At 42.7% G+C, this 19,872-nt stretch overlaps 1 protein-coding gene across 7 annotated transcripts in view; it reads left to right on the top strand.

Annotated features, from left to right (window-relative positions):
* TNRC6A (trinucleotide repeat containing adaptor 6A) overlaps positions 1–19,872 on the top strand; it is a 48,175-nt gene that overhangs the window by 25,126 nt on the left and 3,177 nt on the right. For 3 of the 7 annotated variants that reach the window (XM_051631709.1, XM_051631708.1, XM_051631706.1), the window contains 19 exons: positions 795–842; positions 4,416–7,007; positions 7,826–7,990; positions 8,170–8,345; positions 8,545–8,625; positions 9,064–9,115; positions 10,523–10,665; positions 11,014–11,160; positions 11,331–11,468; positions 11,681–11,809; positions 11,920–11,997; positions 12,255–12,465; positions 13,021–13,053; positions 15,597–15,728; positions 17,175–17,333; positions 17,700–17,840; positions 18,340–18,447; positions 18,686–18,907; positions 19,693–19,763. In XM_051631709.1, coding sequence (XP_051487669.1) covers positions 795–842; positions 4,416–7,007; positions 7,826–7,990; positions 8,170–8,345; positions 8,545–8,625; positions 9,064–9,115; positions 10,523–10,665; positions 11,014–11,160; positions 11,331–11,468; positions 11,681–11,809; positions 11,920–11,997; positions 12,255–12,465; positions 13,021–13,053; positions 15,597–15,728; positions 17,175–17,333; positions 17,700–17,840; positions 18,340–18,447; positions 18,686–18,907; positions 19,693–19,763 — 4,826 coding nt within the window. The remainder of the gene's footprint in view (positions 1–794; positions 843–4,415; positions 7,008–7,825; positions 7,991–8,169; positions 8,346–8,544; positions 8,626–9,063; positions 9,116–10,522; positions 10,666–11,013; positions 11,161–11,330; positions 11,469–11,680; positions 11,810–11,919; positions 11,998–12,254; positions 12,466–13,020; positions 13,054–15,596; positions 15,729–17,174; positions 17,334–17,699; positions 17,841–18,339; positions 18,448–18,685; positions 18,908–19,692; positions 19,764–19,872) is intronic. The other 4 variants (XM_051631710.1, XM_051631711.1, XM_051631712.1 and 1 more) reach the window with 4 other exon arrangements.

Below are 19,872 nucleotides of genomic sequence, written 5' to 3'. Positions count from 1 at the left end.
AAGAGACTGTTCCTACCACTTTAGGGGGTTTCCTTGGTTATTGTAGGAGTAAGGGAAGAAGTGGGCAGTTAGGATTTGCAGTTAGTAGTCATGGAGGTTGACTTAATTTAGGAAACATTGCCTTAAATGTAACAGTTGTGATCTTCAGTTGTAAACTTGGTGAATTTCAAGCATTAACTTACTGTCTATAGGAAACTCAGGAGGAAGTTATCAGAGTGGCCAGTGAAGTTTTGCTCTGCACACTTAGGGTAAATCAGAGTTGGACCCTACTTAGTTATTTGTTTGCTAAAATCACATACCAAAATAATGACTTTCACATGGAGAAAGTGTGCTGTTGAGAGACCTGGTAAGGACTTGCTTCAGCTTCAGGGCTGACCTCAGAAAGTCTAAGTTAGTACAGTCAAAAATTAACTGGTTTTGGTTTCTATGACTATAAAATCTTGCTCTTTTTTATAGAAATCTAAGTTTTAAAATTAAGGACATGTTAAATTGGTTCATTAAATGCCAAGTGCATAAAAACTAACTAGTAGTGGCAGTGTTTAGTAAATGCAGCAGAGTTGCTCAGAATTCAATCCAAAGGGTGGATTTGCTGTGGGTCCCTTCCCTGTGGGGTGCTCAGCCCAGTGCAGGGCCTGTCAGTGAGCTTGAGAGGGCTCTTTACTGGGAGATGGACCTTTTCTGAGAAAAAGGGGATGGCTAATAGGTAATGAGTGGATTTGGGACTGTTTTCAAAGGGCTAGTTTACTGAAGTAATAATTCTGTAATGTTCTTCCTTTCTTCTTTGTTTTTTGTAGGCATGCCTCCCATTCGGGACTTGGTGAGCCACTCCCCTAACCAGTCAGGTTAGCTATTTCAATCTCACCTTTTTTTGGACTGTGTGTGTTTGTAGTAGTTACATGTTTCACACAATTTTGTCTTATTTTGTTATTTTTTTTTTATTCTTTGGTTTTTGTTTTTCATTAGCATGTGCTGTGTGACTGGCTGGCTGAAGCCCACTCTGTGCCTTCGCATGCTGCGCTGGGTCAGTGCTGCAGGGGAGCTTGGTCTGGCACAGAGCCACTGCTCAGAGAGGGGACAGAGGGTACAGGACAGTCCCTTTTAGGAGAACCACCACTTGTGCTGGGTTGGGTGCAGAGGGACACTACCCTTGTCCTGGCAGCTTTCCTGTCCTGCATTTACAGTTTGGAGACTTTAGGGAGGCAAACAGCTACTAATTCTCGGGGTGGAGTACTTGAAGACAAACAGATTTCAGGACCTTTTTCTCTACCACAGAGAAACATGTGATGTTAACAAACAGGTTTTATTTTTCTGGTTTTGTTAATTGGTAATTGTTTACTAAAAGCTGGAAAGCTTGTTTACTACTAAAATGCATTTTTTCATGAGGACCAAAGGTGCACAATTACTGGGAAGGTAGAGTATTGGCAGTCTGTTGGGTACCAGTGTGTACTTCAAGTGGAAAAGGAGACAGAGGGAGCAAGTTTCAAGTATTTCTTAATTTACACTTCTCAATGCTACTGTTTCATTTCAAACATGCAGTGGTATTTTAAAATAAACAAACTACTTTAGAAAATATATCCAGTTTCCTGCAAACATTTCCCACAGGGGTAACATGATGGCTAGAAAGTATTAAATTACTGCATTGCAAATAATTGGAACAATTGTAGCAGAATACTGAATTTCAAGAATCTCAAGTTTGTGTAAGGTTTTTCTTATGTCCAGGATTTAAGCAAAAGAAGTCCAGTGCAGCTTCTAAATAATTTTGGGGAGAAATCCAAAAGTGGAGCTAGAGGTTGTTACTGGCTGCTTTTGCTGTGCACCAAGTGTAGTCTGTTTTCAGCTGTGATTTTTTTTTTTTTTCAATTTTGAGAGTGTTTTTGTGGCATCTGCCAGATATGAAAAAGCAGAGATAATGGCTTGCTTATTCAGTATTTGTATACTCAATCTCAGAAGTTTGTGTGCTCTGGAGATTCAGAGAGGAATATTTCAGAACAGCAGTGCATACTAGAAATCACTGGCATGCAATTATGTCCAGGACAAAGACTGTTAGTTAAGGTGGTTTTGTATGTAATAGGATAAAATGCCGAATGACTGGCAATCAGTCATTATGTGCTGTTTGTGTATTGGCTTATTACAAACTGCATATCACATCTAAGTTAGGATAAAGGAATTCTAATAAATACAAGCTTTCTTTGTATGCTTTCTCTTGCTGTGCAAATAGGGGTTTGTTTACTGTTTCACTTTTGCTTGTAGTCATGACCTGCATCTTTCCGCGTACTGAATTCAGCCTGTTTGCCATCTGTGTACTTCAGTGGTGTTTTTAAAATTGATCCTGGTTTTGGGATAATGTTTGTGTAATCAAGGTTTTGTTTTGGTAGGACTGCTTTCGATGCTATTGATTCTCTCACCCTATTTCTACCTTCCACGGGTCTTTTTCTGCTACTCCCTGTTCCAAATCACTGTGCCAGCTTCCTTGTTTCTCATGTTGTAGTTCCTATGGGAAACTTAACTGATTGTTTCAACTCTCTGAAGCTTCTGTCCCCCTGGATGGTGAAGGAGCAGTGATCTCTGCTGCTCCAGGCTGTGTATCCTTGGAGGCAGGGTCTTTGGCTAAATTCTTTTTTTCTGTAGAATGAATAGTATTTATTTAAAATCAATGAAAAATACACCAGAACTTTTTGTGTCAGTGTAAAGCTTAGTAAACTGTCCATAGGAACTTAAATGTTCCTAAAGCTTTTTTGGTCCTTCACATTTCCTGTAGATCAAGATCTTAAATTCAAATACTGTAGTATTTAAAATTTGTTACTGTGTTTTAAAATGTGAGGTTATCTGTTTGTTATTGTGTTCTCAAATTCCTTTTGAGAGATTGAAGCACTGAAGCAAGGTCTCTTTTTCAATCTACATGACCCTGCTTCTCCTCAGCATGGTCAGTCCTGCCTGCACACAAACCACATCAGGCTTTTGTGGTTGAGCTGGAGCCCCAAGAACAGGTTCCTGCTGAATGATCGCTGCGTTTGAGCCCTGAGCTGTTGCCAAACTCTTATCTTGTATATGTTGTCACCTCTAAGTAGGTGGCAATTTTTACTAACATTAGAGTTGTTGCAGCTTGTTACTTGCCTCTGAGGTGTAGGTTGGGGTTGGTGGGCACCAAACTTTGGTGCTCTGGTGCAGACTTGGCACTCCTTGCAGCAGAAGGGAGAAGCTGGTGGCACTGGCAGCTTCCTTTCAGACCTCACAATTAACATGTTATTGCCTGGAAAAAGAAGAGGCTTATGAATTAGAGCTCTAAAAGTCATGAGTCCCTAAAGTAAGGATTGATAATGGTACCATTTTGTTGCTCTTAGCTCTATCTTATCGTGAACAGGCATGGCGTCAGGAAGGTGTTCAGGCAAAGCTGCTGCACCTTTTGCTCCTCAGATATAAGATGTGATTCTAAAAATCTGTTAAGAACAGGCAGGAGCTATAAATCTGAGTGTACACCAGTATGGTTATTCTTTCAGTTTAGGCAAATACTAAGTAAAAAACTTCACTGAGGTTTTGTAGCTGTTCTGTTGCCAGCTTCATTACTATTTTTCACGTGCTTCACAGTTCTGTAGTTTCATCTTCTAGGCATCTGTCTATGTTTTGGTTTAGCAGCTGGGGAAGAGGTCTGCAGTAAAGCTTTTGGCATAGAGATGAAAACTGATAGCACTTATTTTGTAGCAGATACTCCCTGATGCATGGGTTTAACCATGGAAAGTTTATAACTGAATTACAATGTATGTTGTCTGGATTCCCAGGCATGATCAACTTATTCATTGTAAAAGAAACTAGTTCTTATAGAATAAAAATTAGAAGTATCAGTTCAGCTACTGCACCTAACCTGTACTTTTGCAGCGGAACTTTAGGTTGGTATCATGGAGTTTGTGTCCGATTGTTGTTGTGTAAAAAAAAAAAAGTATCTGATGTTGTACTGAAGAAATCTTAAAGGGTGTCTTTTCACAGGGGTGGGTGTTTCTCTGGCTGTTGTCACAGAGCCACTGGTACCACTAGCTCAGTTTAATATCCTGTTTAGATTTCTGCCTTTTAGAATGTTTTGAGTTTTTAATGTTTTTACAAAATACTTTGTGTGTGGTGGTACAGAGTATTTTTTTTATTATTTCTCTGGAAAAACTAACTGCACCCTTGGGAGTTCTGCTTTGTGCCCTTGGTGAGAGTGCAGCTCTGTGTGCTGGGGGGTGTTCTAGGCTCTGTGTGTGGCAGTCTTCTGAGCAGCTGTGCTTGGAAGCCTTCTCAGTCATCTTCAGTGACTGTGGTGTTAAAATGAGCAAAATCATTTTTGGCTTAGTATCTTTGTACGTGTTTCCCCCTCTTCTGCTTAATGAAGTAATAATACTAAATTTATAATAATGCTCTTGGACTTTCCTTCTTCCCTTTAGATCTGAACCACAGTGGTCTAGGATCCCATTATGAAAATTCTCACTGGGGACCAGTCTCTTCAAATAGTGACTCCAGCACAAACTGGGATAAAGTTATTGTAGACGGCTCTGACAAAGAAGCATGGCCATCAATCACTGGCAGTGACCCAGAGCTGACATCAGAATGTATGGACACTGACTCTGCCTCTAGCTCTGGGTCAGAGAGAAACCTCGTTATAATGGCTTCAGGGAGCACAGGTGGTGACAATGATGGCATTCGAAATGGCATTGGACATGGTTCTCAGAATAAGTTTGTGGTTGGTAGCAACAGCAATAATGTGGGCAATGGAAGTATTAATGGGCCGTGGGGTTTATCCCATGGAACCATAATAAGCACATGTCAAGTTTCTGTGGATGCTCCTGACAGCAAATCTGAAAGTAGCAACAATAGAATGAATGCTTGGGGCACCATAAACTCTTCATCAAATGGAGGGTTAAATCCAAGCACTTTGAATTCAAATGGCAACCATGGTGCCTGGCCTGTATTGGAGAACAATGGACATGCCCTGAAAGGGTCTGTAGGGAGTGGTAATCCTGGCACAAATATTCCGTGCAGTACCATAGGTCAGATGTCGAATAGTCAGAGTATTAACTCAAAAGTGGGTGGTTCAGCCCATGGTTCCTGGGGAAGCCTTCAGGAAAATTGTGATTCTGAAGTAAATGGTACAAGGAAGGTTTCATTCAGTGGGCAACCTCAAAACCTTAACACTGAAATGAATGGACCAAATAACACTACTAACTTTATGACCTCTAGTTTACCAAACTCTGCTGGTTCAGTGCAGATTAACGAACTGCCTAATAATACAGGGCATGGGGCCTGGCGTGTGAGCACAATGAATCATTCTCAGATTCAGGCCTCTCCAGTTACAAATGGCACTTCCATTTCTCATCTTAGCAATGGTGAGGCGAAAAATGGTGGCTCTTATGGTACTACATGGGGTGCCTATGGTTCTAATTACTCTGGAGACAAATGTTCAGGCCCAAACAGCCAAGCTAATGGTGACACTGTGAATGCAACTCTAATGCAGCCAGGCATTAGCGGGCCTGGCAGCACTAACTTTCAAATCAACGGGAATAAAGGAGGAGGGGTGTGGGAGGCAGGGACAGTCAACTCCCAGAATATGCCATGGGGAAGCGGAAATGGTGCAAGTGCTGGCGGGAGCCGGAGAGGATGGGGCAACCCAGCACAGAACACTGGCACTAGCATTTCAAACGGGGAATGGAGTAAACTGCCTAGTAATCAGCATTCCAATGAAAGTGTGAATGGAAACAGCAGGAAGTTTACAAAGGGATGGAAGTCTACTGAGGAGGATGACCTTAACAGCAGCCAGAGTTCTGCTGCTTCTCAGATGACAGAGCCAAGCAGCACCTGGGCCAAACCAGGTACGGGGGACAGTGAAGGGAGTTCAGAGGGCACTGGATGCCATGAAGACCGAGCAACCACGGAAGGACAGAGTCGAGAGAGGAGGAAAGTTGACCAGCATGCATTACTCCAAAGCATAGTGAACAGAACTGACTTAGATCCACGTGTCCTTTCCAACTCGGGTTGGGGACAGACTCCAATCAAACAGAACACTGCCTGGGATACCGAAACATCACCGAGGGGTGAAAGAAAAACTGACAATGGGACAGAGGCCTGGGGAGGCTCTGTGACACAGACTTCCAGCTCAGGGGGGTGTGTGGATAGACCTAGCCCTAATAATAATGATACCTCATCTGTATCAGGGTGGGGAGATCCAAAGTCTGCTACAAGGTGGGGAGACTCCAAAGGGTCAAACAGCCAAGGGGGGTGGGAAGAAGATTCTGCTGCTACAGTAATGGTCAAGAGCAATCAATCATGGGGAAGTGGCAAGGAAGAAAAGTCATCTTGGAATGATGCACAGAAGATCAAACAGGGATGGGTAGATGGACAGAAGGCCAGCCAGGGTTGGGCAGTTCCTGCCGGTGAAAGCTGGGGTGAAAATTCAAGAAATAACCATTGGGGTGAGGCTAAGAAATCCAGTTCAGGAGGTAGCGACAGTGACAGATCAGTATCTGGTTGGAATGAGCCAGGTAAATCAAATTCTGTTACTTGGGGAGGTAATAATACCAACTCAAATAACTCTTCAGGATGGGATGAGCCTGCAAAGTCCAGTCAGAACCAAGGCTGGGGAGACCCTCCTAAATCCAATCAGCCTCAAGGCTGGGGGGAGTCATCAAAGCCAATAAACTCTCCAGAATGGAACAAGCAAGATGTTGGCTCTTGGGGAGCACCCTCTGCCACAAACAAACCCCCAGGGTCGGGCTGGCTGGGTGGGCCGATGCCAGCACCAGCCAAGGAGGAAGAACCCACTGGGTGGGAGGAGCCATCCCCTGAGTCAATACGCCGCAAAATGGAGATTGATGATGGAACTTCTGCTTGGGGTGATCCAAGCAAATACAACTACAAAAATGTGAATATGTGGAATAAAAATGTCCCAAACAGTAGCAGCAGTTCAGACCAGCAAGCACAGGTACATCAGCAGCTACTGTCTTCAAGTGCCATGTCTAGCAAGGAGAGCAGTTCGGGTTCTGGTAAGACTTGGTTTTATGCAAATTCATGTTTTCTGTTAATTGTAGAACAGTTATTTTGTTCTTGATTCATATAACAGTATTTTAGTTTCCAAGAGGGGAGGGGAAGGTGCCAATGAAGTACTGCTTTTAGTTATTAAATAAACCAATAGTAACAGCAGTACTCATAAATGTTTGATGCTTTTACACAGATTGGAAGATCTGTTCTAGCTTTAAATACCTTGAGTAATAAATACTAGAGAGCTGCTATAATTCTGGAGTCTGGGAACACAGAAAATATTTAAGATAGTGTCTGAGGAATTGGAGTATTTTTCTTCATTTGATTCTGAAACAGTCAAAACTTACTGTTGCCAAAGAGGCCCCAAAAAAAGAGTTGAGCTGCTGCAGAACAGAATGATGGGTGATGGGTTTATATGGACTCAAGATCAGACTTTATAATGTTGTAGTTTTGGAAGCAGTGAATAATGGTACTTGTAGATAAGTTTGTGCAGTGTTCATGAATGTTCTGTGTTTGGTTTCTCAGCTGCAAAGAGGAGTAGCTTAAATACAATGAGCAGCACTTACGAACTTAATATCTTAGAAATTTCCATTATCAAAGTATAATCCTCAACATATGAAACTTGTATTTTTGTGTTTTGGCTTATTTTTTAATGGAGCAGCTTGCAGTTGTAGTAATGACCTTCACATAAATGTGAATGTGTACCTATATGGTTTATATTGTATGTCATGGGTCTAGAAAAGGCAAAACACTTGAGTATCTTTAAATAGCTTTTAAAATCCTGTTTCAAAAACACGCTAGTAACTCATACTGCTTTAAAAAGGTTGGGGAGAGCCTTCTACTCCAGCCACTACTGTAGATAATGGAACTTCAGCGTGGGGTAAACCCATGGATACTGGTACTAGCTGGGGAGAGCCCATCAGCGATGCAGCAGGCACCTCTGGCTGGGGAAACGCTTCTCTTGGTCAACAGGCTGCAACTAAACCTGGTGAGTGCTTTCAGTGTCTCCTTTGAATAATGATACTCGAGGAAGTTGAAATACTTCTCTAGAAGTCTGACATTTTGGAGGACTTTTCAACCTTGAAGTACATGTCAAACTGACTTGTGTGCTAAGGGTGGCCACTTGCTGCTGAAACATTAACCTGCTGGGTTTTTTTTCATAACCAGGGCCTAAATCTATGCAAGATAGTTGGTGTGGAGATGACATGCCATTGACAGGCAGTCGTCAGACCAGCTGGGAGGAAGAGGAGGATGTCGAGATTGGAATGTGGAACAGCACTTCTTCACAAGAAGCTAACCCATCCCTCAATTGGCCACCGTATGTGAAAAAAATGCCCACAAAGGTAATGGAACAAGGAGGCTGAGTCAAGGCTTTTGCACTGTTATAATTTCTGAAGGCTAAGGCAGAGCAGGTTGCTGTGCTGAGTGGAGCATGGGGTGCCATTAAGCTCTAATCCTTATTCAGAATGTTTTATGATGTAATTTAAGCAGTAGGTGGTAAACATCACCTGAGTATCACAGGAATTCCTTTCTCTTTTTAAGGGAGCAATGAAAGGTGGAAATAAGCAAGATGAAACATGGATCAATCCATTCATTAAGCAATTCACAAATCTCAGTTTTTCAGTAAGTACTTGCCCCTGCCTGGCTTTGCTGTCTTCTGACAGTGCAGCTGTAATGCACAAAGACTAAAATGCTAACCTACCTGGTGTTCATTTTCATAGCATTTTTCTTTTTCCTTCTGTTTCTCTCCCCCCTGTCCCACATCCTATTTCTTTGCATCCTCATCACAAAATGACCTATTTATTGATGCAAATTGTTTCTGTAAACACCAGCCAGGTATTCATCCCATAGTCTGGTGCCTTAGAGTTCCATACCTGTTTGGTGAAGTTACCTGTTTTCAGTTGGGTAACAACTGAAGGGAGAGAATGATGTAAAATACCATCTGATTTGTCTTGTTCTATTTTTTCTTGCAGGTTTGAATTATAGTAGTATATATGAATCTTTGTTTTAACTTTAAAAAATATTATTATTAAATAATTGTGATTCATTTTATTACTTCAGAGAGAATCACCAGAAGAAACCATACAGAGCAATAAGATGGACATGTCTGGAGGTGAGAACAGGAGAACCAGCGGGCCTTTTGCTTTCCTTTCCAGTCTCTCTCCTAGTTTATACACCTCTGTAAATTCTTTTTTAAAAACTATATATAATATATAGAGTTATAGGTATATGTAGGTAAATAGATGTTTCCCTAAAGACAGGGAATACCCTTGTAAAGAAAAAAAAAAAGGTGCATGTGAGTAACAGCACACACCTGAGTCACTAGGCTGCTGTGGTGACTTCCCATTGATCAGACTAAGCTTATGAATATTAAGCTGACATGGAAGAATGTTTGCAGGGTGTGGTGAGTTTGTTCCTTGTAATGTCAGTGTCTAGATTGCATCTGGATCCCTTCACTAATATGAACAGAAATGTTCCAGATACCACACTTTCTCATTGTGGTTCTTTCTTGGAAACACATGTTTCGTTCTAAGAACTAAATTACTACTTGAAAAAAATTTTTAAAACATTTAAACCTGAGTGTAAAATTACTTGTGATCAGGTTTTTTAATTATTATTTTAATCCATTGACCGTTAATATTTCTCTGGCAAATAAATAGTGTAAGGCTTCAGCACATTAATAACAATATATTATAACAATAGAATATTTAATTTAAAGTGATCGTTATGTTCTAGTTTCTATTATATTTGCACTCTTTTTGTTCGAGTTTAAAATAGGCTATTTTCACTTTTGGGCTTATAGTCTATTGTGTAAAGAAATAATTTGAATTTCAGATACTAATGGCAGTGACAAGCCTCATTTAAATTATTTTGGTTTTTAAAAATTTGAATTTAAAACATTTGCTGGGGACATAATTCAGTTGCTCTGTGTGCAGTGAAGTATTTACTGGACTCCTTTATAACGGCTTATTTTTATCTTCTAGCTTGCCTAGTGGAATTAGTGATAAAATATAACTTAAAACTTGCTTTTAATAAACACAACTAACTTCAAATTTATGAGGGTTGGTTTGGGTTGGGTTTTTTGCTAAATAGTTTCTTTCTTAACTGAATCAAAGTCAGTTAAGAAAACATTACCCAAAGGCAGGGGATGTAGGGATCTGATAAAAATACTGCTTCAAAGCCAAGACGACGCTTATGGCTGCTCAGAGTGGCGTTCACAGCTGGAAACTCAAGTTTAAAAATTTACACTTTCTTGTCTTTAAGAGAAAGTTGCTGTTTCTGGGAAGCCTCGTAAATTCTGACGAGGCTTTGCTGAGTCCACGTTTGCAGTTCTCTGTAGCCCTCGAGTTGCAGAGTGTCCCGTCCCTTCCCGGTGAAGCCCAGGCAGTTGGGAGCTCCGTGGGGGTTTCAGTTCTGGTGCTTGGCTGGAGAGCAGCACAGGTTCAGCCTCTGGGGGATCAGCTGCTGGGGTGGCTCTGGAGCTCCCGCCAGGCCGTGGTCACCCCTGCCCTCTTCCCAGGGTTGCTGCCGGATAAGCGGATGGAGCTGGACAAGCACGGCCTCAGCGCTGGCGACTACAGTCGTGTGGTTGGGAAAGGCCCTGGTTCTCGTCCTCAGATTTCCAAAGAGTCTTCCATGGATCGCGGTCCTTACTTCGATAAGGTCAGTGGTGTCCTCCTGGTGGACACTTCTAAACTTCTCTGACTCTGCATTCTAAGTAGGCATCTGTGTTCTCCTTAGCTTTCTGCACTTGGTGGAGAGGGCAAGTAGGGCTTTCTAGTTAATCCATAAGATCTATTTTGTGCTTTTTAACTTACCGATAAGTAATACTAAGCTCTTTCTGTAGCCCATTTGCTGTGCAAATGACTAACCTGATCTCTTTTGTTTTCTGCCTATTTCCTGCTGGTGCTGGACTGTCCTGTGACTCTTCCCTTCTGCTCCTGGCAATGGTTTCTCCCTTCTGCTTGCTTGCTGGCTGGTTGTTGTGCCTCGGTGTGTCTGTCCCATCAGGATGGCATTGTAGCAGACGAGTCCCAAAACATGCAGTTTATGTCCAATCAAAACATGAAGCTTCCCCCTTCAAATAATGCACTACCTAACCAAGCCCTTGGCTCCCTAGCAGGGCTGGGTATGCAAAACTTGAATTCTGTTAGACAGGTAAGGCTGTGTGCATATCCTTGGCATGTTACTTGTCAGCATTTAATACCTTTTGATGTACGATCCTGGCTCCCTGTGTAATTGATGTGTTTAACTGCTAATTCAAATGTACAGGGGTGGGAGGAGCAGCAGCAGAGGTTATTGTCACTAACTGTCTGTCCTCTCCCCAGAACGGCAATCCCAGTATGTTTGGTGTTGGTAATATAGCAGCACAGCCCAGGAGCATGCAGCAGCCTCCAGCACAACCTCTTAATTCATCTCAGCCTAATCCACGTGCTCAAGTGCCTCCTCCATTACTATCCCCTCAGGTAATAAAGCACATAAAACTTTCTATGCATAAACTACCAAGATGCTGCTTCAAAAGATCGTTTTCTGTTTATTGGTGTTGCTGATATTTACTCTGTAAATACTGCAAAGCATAATTAGCTTGATTAGTGTTTCAGAAACTAGGCATCTGTTAACCAGAGGCTCCAATATTGTACCTGCCTCATAGCATTGTTCATACTGGTCCATTTTGCAGGTTCCAGTATCATTACTGAAGTATGCACCAAACAACGGTGGCCTGAGCCCACTTTTTGGTCCACAACAGGTAGCCATGTTGAATCAACTGTCCCAGTTAAACCAGCTTTCTCAGATCTCCCAGTTACAGGTAAGCTAACAAAGCTAGTCGCTCTGAGTTCTGTTTGAAAGTCTAAGTAGAGACTTAATGTCAGCCATGAACTGTTCTTAAAAAAACCACCACAAAACACTGTCTCCTAGCGGTTGTTGGCTCAGCAGCAAAAAGCCCAGAATCAAAGAAGCATGCCTTCTGGTGGTCGTCAGCAGCAGGAGCAGCAGGTAAAGACATACATTTATTATTAACTCTTCAAACTATCCTTAAAAACTGTTCTTCATCCTGCGCTGCATTTCTTGCTATAAATTGTATTAGAGTGTGCAAGAGTGAATGAGATTTTTACAAGCTTTAAAGGAGTGACTTAGTTCATGCTGGGGTTTTGCTGTGCTAAGATGCATGGAACCAAAGGTGTTTCATTGCCTTTCTTTAAAGGTGGAAAGGCTTTTGCCGACTTACATTGTAACTCCTTTGTTTTTTCAAGGGTCGATCTCTCAGTATGCAGCAACAGATGATGCAACAGTCCCGTCAGCTTGATCCAAACCTGTTAATGAAACAGCAAACTCCACCCTCTCAACAGCAGTCACTCCATCAACCCACCATGAAATCTTTCCTTGAGAATGTCATACCCCATGCTACTCCTGATCTTCAAAAAGGGCCATCACCAATAAATGCATTCAGCAGCTTCCCTATAGGTGGGTTTCTCACTATTAGTTTCATACAGTTAATGCTTATGACACACAACCTTCCTTTTCATGTTGCCTGCCTCTGAAACAATAGTGATTGCAATCTTGTTAGCACTTGGGATTTTAATGGTAGTAGTAATTCTTATCCAGTCACCTTTCTTCACCAAAGAACTGTTTTCACAAGTACCTTCATTCCCAGGAATGACTCTGTATTTCAGTGCAAATTGCTTTACATTCTTAAAGAATGTCTGTCTCTTTTTGTTTCCTTTTTATTCTCTGGATCCCTTTGTAGTTACATTCCTGGAGCTAAAGCACTTTTAGAAGTAGAATCCATACAGAGAATCCATTAATGTGGTCTCATTTCTTTGGATTCTAAAAACTTTTTCAATGAATCTGGATCTGCAATAGGTAGAACAAAATATTTAATTTCCCTTTTAGTGATATTGTCCAGGAAAGAAAGCTTTTAGCTCTGTATTTTTAAAGAATGGTTGTCTCATTTCAGGCAAAATGTCTGAACATTTATAAATACAAACATCTCCTGTTTCTTTTTCCCAACATTTCCAGGCTTCTGTCCAATTTCTGCTTCAGAAATTCCAGGCTTGTATATTTTCTCCTTACTTTAGGTCCCTTTTTAGTGCTACCTTATACTTACTACAACTGTATATTTGTTCCTTATCCCTATTTTTTTTCCTCCTCTTCAGTTTGCATTTCTTTTACATTATTCTAACTGGGTCATTTCTGTTGGGCTGATTTACTTTGCATTCTCATTGCCCTTTGTACGAAGATCTGTTGAGCAGACACTGCTGCTGAACTCCTTGTGCTTGTAGGTGGGGTGTTCTGGAGCCAGGTGCAGGCTTTGCTGTTGCACTGCATGTGGCACCCTGGAGTTCTGCTTCTGGCCACTCCCAAGTCCAGGCTGCTGCTCAATAGTTGCTGCTGCTGATTAGCATCAAGATCTAACTACTGCTTTTGTGCAAGGGGCAAGGCCTAAAAATGAAGTGTATTTAGCTATTAGAGACGCTATGTTAGGCCTAATGAAGGGAATATTTAACTTTCTTGCCAGACTTCATGCTGAGTAACTGCACCCTGCCCATGTTAGGTTCCTTTCTGCTTAATTTCTTGACTTTTTGTATACTGTTGTTAAGTAGCTGCTTTCTCACCTCAGTCCTTGCCACATTCCAGGAGCCTGCAGTATACCTAAGATTGCTTTGAGATCCCTCAGGAATCTGGTACAGTATGTGTAAGAATTCTTTGGGATCCCTTTGGAGTGCACAGTGTAGTGATAGGAGCAAGTGGAGCCACACTCAGTCCACCAGTAAAAAGCTTAAGGCTAGAAATAGTAGGTTGCTAGAATTTCTTTACCCTTCAGTGAAAAAATGAGTCAAGAGGAGTACTGGTAGTATCCTTCAAGTGCATGAAGTTCAGTAGGATAGTTCATGTGAGGAGGAATTGAACTTGCCAAGTTGTCTTCTGGAAGATCCTGCAGGTATGTTATTTTCTCCGTGTTCTAATTGGTGTCAGGAGACCTGGCAGCAGCAGCAGGGAGGCCCCGTTACATCCTGGGGAGCTGGATTTGTCAAGATGAACTAGACCCTGGTTCATCAAAACCAGAGGTTGGGGCAGGTGGGGAATGTGCTGCAGTCACATCCCAATTCACCTATAGAATGAAGTAGTTCTAATATTAAAAATACCTTTTTCTGCCAAATAGTGACTATAGCTGAACAGCATGAAATCTTCCACAACTGGAAATGAAAAATTACTTCTGGGAAGACTGTTTAAATTGTAGGTTCTGTCCAGGGACTGATGTTTCAAGTACAGAGCTATGGATGGGGATCACTGCCTGTCACGGGGCTGGCACTAACCGTGTCAGCTGCCTAAGTGCCAGCTTGGGGTCTTTCTGACCCTTCCTTTGGAGGCCTGTCTTCTGGAAGCTTCTTCTGAGTTAGTCAAAGGGTTATTGATGTGCACAGGTTGTTGCTCTGACAACAACTAAATGCAAGAGGGAAAGGTGTCAGAAACTGGATTGGTTTGACTTTCCCTTTTTTCTGTTTCAGCTATTGATAGTTGTTGTATTTCTTAAAACTGGGTTGTCCTGTTACAAGGGACTTTCTCTGAAGCTTTTCAAGGGGCTGCTTTTCTGGCATCAGCATCTACTCATGCCCTTACAAAACAACAAATGAAAAAAACAAAAAGCAAACCAGCCTCTATGTGGCACTGAATGTTGACTTAGGAACAAAATTAAGCAGTGGTTTCCAGTGCTGAGTGGAGATGTTTCTAGTAGAGATTTGAAAAGTTCCCTGTGTGGCTCTGGCCCTAAGTTAAGATGCTATAATGGATTATTTTCAGAAGTATATAGGTCCAAAGGACTGAAAATGTAATCAGGTGTGGTTTGAGAGTCAAGGATCCTGTTGTCCAAGCCCAGAACAGGGTCTCACAGGGTTTGGGCTGATCTGGGCTAGCATGGTGTTGGATCTCAGGCAGGTACATGTTTTGACATCAGATTACAACAGGGAAGACAAGTTTTGTTTGGTTTATCTTGCTGCAGTTTTAATATTCAGTGTGAGCAGGAGAAATGGGGTAGTGAGTGGAGCTAGTTGTGCAGTCCCACACAAAGTGCTTTTCGATCTGTGCTGGTGTGTTCAGCTGCTGAGGGTGTGCTGAGAACAGTCCCAGTAAGGGTGGGAATGAGACGGTAACTGGTGCATAACTGCTTCTGAACAGGGAGGTGTGCAGACACACCCTCCTCCTGGGAAAAGTGTCTTCTAGAAGTGAGCAGCTCTTCCAAACACAGTGCTTGGTGCAGGTGGGATGGGGGTGGTGCTGGGGCTAGGCTGATGTTAGAAATGCCAGGGTTTTTTTTCAGATGTTCACATTTTAGTTTCTCTAACTTCCTCAATGGCTTCTTCCACTGACATCTTTGCATGAAGACATGAGCTGAGAACTTGAGAGTGCTGTACGTTGCTTAGCTTCTGTCTGTAGCAGATCCCCTGTACAAGATGCTAGAATGTTTCTCAAAAACAGAGACTTGGAAGCATGAAATGACCATAGTAGTATGCTCTTAAATGTTTATTAAGACAATAATGGTAATTACCAGAAGAAAAGTATTTAGTCTGTATTTCATAAGCTCTCTGTGTTTTTAGGAATGAACTCAAACTTGAATGTAAACATGGATATGAGCAGTATTAAAGAGCCACAATCCCGACTGAGGAAATGGACTACAGTAGACAGCATTTCTGTGAACACATCCTTAGATCAAAACTCCAGCAAACATGGTATGTCAGCCGTGTCCTGAAGTAGCATTTGACATTACCCATCAGGTTCTCAAGTTCTCTCTATAAAATGCAGGTTTGCTATTTTTAGGTCTGTAGTTGTAGCTGCTGTGTTACTTGTAGCTGTCAGGGTTTGTGTTGTGTTGTCTCTGCCAAAATTGCTGCTTGTCTTGTACAGCAGCCCGGAGCTTGCCTGAATGGTTTTACTTGCAGGAGTGATACTGTGGTGAGACTCAGTAGAAACATTGTGCAAAAGTCCTTTTTTAACCAGACTTTTCTCTAAGTGTGACTTTTACTACTAACTTTACCTCAATCTGGATTGGAAGACTTCATTTTTTTTTTTTTTTTTAAACCAAAAGCATTATGTTTTCTAGCTTTCTTTCCATCTACCTTGCTGTCCTTAAGGTGGCATTCTGGTCATATCTGACCTGTTCAGTTACAGGTTGTGGTTATGAATGTGTACATTTGCTTGCTAAAAATGGGGAGAGCTTAGAAGGGATAGACTAATACCATTGCTGTACTTCATTTTAGAGGAGGCAGACTGGGTTGCTTCACATTTCACTCCAGTCATTAGGATTCATATGACATTTCCACTGTTTAAGTTGCTTGAAATTCCATCCAGAGTCTGTAGCACAAAGGTTCTGTGTCTAAAGATGGCTGTGAAATGTCTCCAGTCTCCTGTTACTGTTCAGTCTTCACATTGTTTGGGTATTTTTAGATTTGTCAGCTGTTTTACTACTATGAAATAACCTGCTGCCATGCACATCTAGTGGAGCTATCCTGCCACTGCATCCTGGGCTGCTTCCCGTTGTCACCCACAGAAGTGCTGGTGTTACTTTAGCTGTAGGTTATGTTTTCTGGGTAGTATTAGGAATTCAATTATTTGAACTCTGTTGTGGTGAATCACCAGTAAAAGTCACATATTCCCTCAGAACTGTAGAATATCTTCGGCTTACAGGATGTGTACAGAATCAGATTCTTGCAGTCCTTTTGTTCCTTGCTCTGCCTCCAGTGATTTTTTTTTTTTTCCCTCTCTCCCAGAAATATGCATAGAATTTACAGAAATTTGCAGTAGCTGAAGATCCTTCAGATTTTGTAGCTGTTTCTTCCAAGAGCCCTCCTATCACAGAGTATATTCCCTATCCCTCTTCTCCAGCTGGGGTACCACAGAGTGCTCTTACCTTCTTGAATTAATATTTTACTTACATTTAATAAGTATACTGTTATAATGTGGTGGTTTCATGGGACTTTTATTCGTACTGTTTTCTGCTGAGTTACTCAGAGACATTTCATTTTAGTGTATATAATCCTGTATGGCTTCCCATACAAGTTGACCTGCTGTGTATTCCATGAGTGCTTTACGTGGGAATGTTTTAATATAGATAAGTATGTGAAAATTGGCTGCGTGCAATGTTTGATGTCTTTTTTTTTTCTTTTTCTTTAAATTAGGTGCTATTTCAAGTGGTTTTAGGCTGGAAGATTCTCCGTTTGTTCCGTATGACTTTATGAACAGCAGTAACTCACCAGCCAGCCCCCCCGGCTCCATTGGGGATGGCTGGCCCCGTGCCAAATCGCCTAATGGCTCCAGCAGTGTTAATTGGCCACCAGGTACTCCCTGGGGGGGCTGGGGAGGCTGCCCTGTTCCTGGGGCATTGCACCTTCAGGGGGTGGGAGGAACTGCTTACCAAAGCGCTGAGGGGAGTTTTTAGCAGATGGAAGTTGAGAGCAGTAGTTTTATTGTACAAAGAGAAGGGTGTCTCCCTGCTTTGAGACTTCACTCCAGTGAGACAGGGCCAGAAAAACTAGAAATTAAGTGACTTTAGTCTTTGTTTCACCTTATTAAGTCAACTAAAATCTTAAAAGGTTTTGATTTTTCATTCATTCAGAGATGTGTTGTTTACCCTGCTGTTTCCTGTTAAAGATAATAATGAAAAAAATAATAAATCGCCTTCTTTTCTGAATCTCTGTTCCTAGAGTTTCGTCCTGGTGAGCCATGGAAAGGTTATCCAAACATCGACCCTGAAACTGACCCTTACGTCACTCCTGGCAGTGTCATCAACAATCTGTCAGTTAACACTGTGCGGGAAGTTGACCACCTCAGGGACAGGAACACTGGTATGTTCAGATGCTGCCTTCCCTCTTACTTGTGTGCTGAGCTTTCCACAGTCACACAGAGAGACTGTTTACTTGGAGATGTTTGCTCATCTCCTTGTTTATCTTTGGTGTTGTGGATTTTGGTGCAGAAAAGCTCATCCTTGGCTCAAGCCCTGCTGCTTGATGCAGTGCAACAGCTATTCCAAGAATGCGGGCCGAGTGAGGAGCACTGGGCTGCATTCTGATGTAACTGCACGGGGAGGCAGGGAGTTGGAAAGCAGGCAGCAGAGCCTGCCAGCCCAGCCACTGCAGCAGTGTGACCAGCCCTGCTGGCAGAGCAGCTCCCTGCTGTGGAGTGGTCTGCCACCCCCCGCCTTGGGACCAAGGGTGAGACCTGAGAATAGGGCAGGAGATCCCTCTTCTACCTGTGCTGATGTGTCCAATCTGGACTACAAGTTGTGCCTTTTAATTTTATTGCATTTGTGATGCACTGTGGTGTGACTGATGTGTGTCTTGACAGGGTCATCCTCATCTTTGAACACCACGCTGCCTTCAACTAGTGCCTGGTCATCCATTCGTGCCTCCAACTACAATGTTTCCCTCAGCAGTACAGCACAAAGCACTTCAGGTGAGGTCTGCTTGTGTTGCTCTGAGAGTTTCTTCCCCTTCATTTGCTTCAGAGAGATAATACATGTTAATAAAAAGTAGTCCTGAGGTCTTGTCGTAATGGGAAGTTCACTAATTTTCAAATCAGCTAAATCAGCTATTTTGACTTTAATTTAGAAGCTTTTATTTGTAACTGCTGCAGTTACTGTATTTAGCAGTTCCAGCAGCCTAGTGATTGTGGTTGTCTTTCTGTCTTTTAGTAGCCAGAAACAGTGATTCCAAATCAACATGGTCTCCTGGATCAGTCACTAACACCTCTCTGGCTCATGAGCTGTGGAAGGTCCCTTTGCCACCTAAAAGCATCACTGCTCCGTCCCGCCCACCTCCAGGGCTAACCGGCCAGAAGCCACCGTTGTCCACTTGGGATAATTCCCTTCGTTTGGGTGGAGGATGGGGAAGTTCTGATGCCAGATATACCCCTGGTGAGGATGTCTTTTTGTGTACAGAGCTTTTTTGGTTTGGTATCAAGTTGGGGAGCTTCCTGTGCATTTGGCTGGGGAATCTGTCACTGTTAGCTAACATCTATACCACTTGTCTTGCCAAAAGCAAGAGCAGATCTGTACATCCTGGGCTGCAGAGTTTGTACTGAATAGATGGGGGGGGCTAGGGGTGTGTGCAGCAGTGGGGTGGGTGGCACTGGGGGTCTTTCCATCCTTAGTGTGAACCACCTCTGCAAGTACTTGCCGTGTTTGGCACCTGTGCAGCTGAGTGCAGTTGCCTGCTAAGCATTGTTCACAGAGGGGCTCATGAATTAGATCCCAGCAGGGACTCCTCAGACAGACTTACAACGATTCTGAGCTTGCAGGGACAGTCAAAACAAATACCTTTGTATTTTTGCTTGTTATGATTCTCTAACAACAATGTAGCTACATTGACAGTATTTACATAATAAAAAGGCATCAGATAGTAAATACAATTAGTAGATACAGATTTTAAATAGACTGCCATCCCAACCTAGCCTTCTAATGGTTTTGAGCTTGGAAAAGATTAGTGCTGTTTGAGTTTTTTTTCTCAGTTATGAACGTTTCTGTCAGCTCATGCTGCTGCTGGTGCCTGCTGCTGGTGCCTGCTGCTGGTGCCTGCTGCTGGTGCCTGCTGCTGGTGCCTGCTGCTGGTGCCTGCTGCTGGTGCCTGCTGCTGGTGCCTGCTGCTGGTGCCTGCTGCTCACTGTGGCAGGGCACTGACTCCTTTGTTCTCCCTCATTCAGGTTCAAGCTGGGGTGAGAGCAGCTCAGGGAGAATAACAAATTGGCTTGTTCTGAAAAACCTTACACCTCAGGTGAGGCGGGAGCAGGCGGGGCAGGGGGCAGGGGAGGTGGCTGTGCCTCTGGAGCAGCTGCCCTGGCAGGTGTCAGGGCTGGGCACGGGCTGCTCTGACACCCTCTGGT

Source organism: Apus apus, chromosome 14 (assembly GCF_020740795.1).
Source record: "Apus apus isolate bApuApu2 chromosome 14, bApuApu2.pri.cur, whole genome shotgun sequence".
Classification (NCBI taxonomy): Eukaryota; Metazoa; Chordata; class Aves; order Apodiformes; family Apodidae; genus Apus; species Apus apus.
Note: the sequence above shows the minus strand (reverse complement) of the source record. Positions and strands in the feature narration are given on the sequence as shown.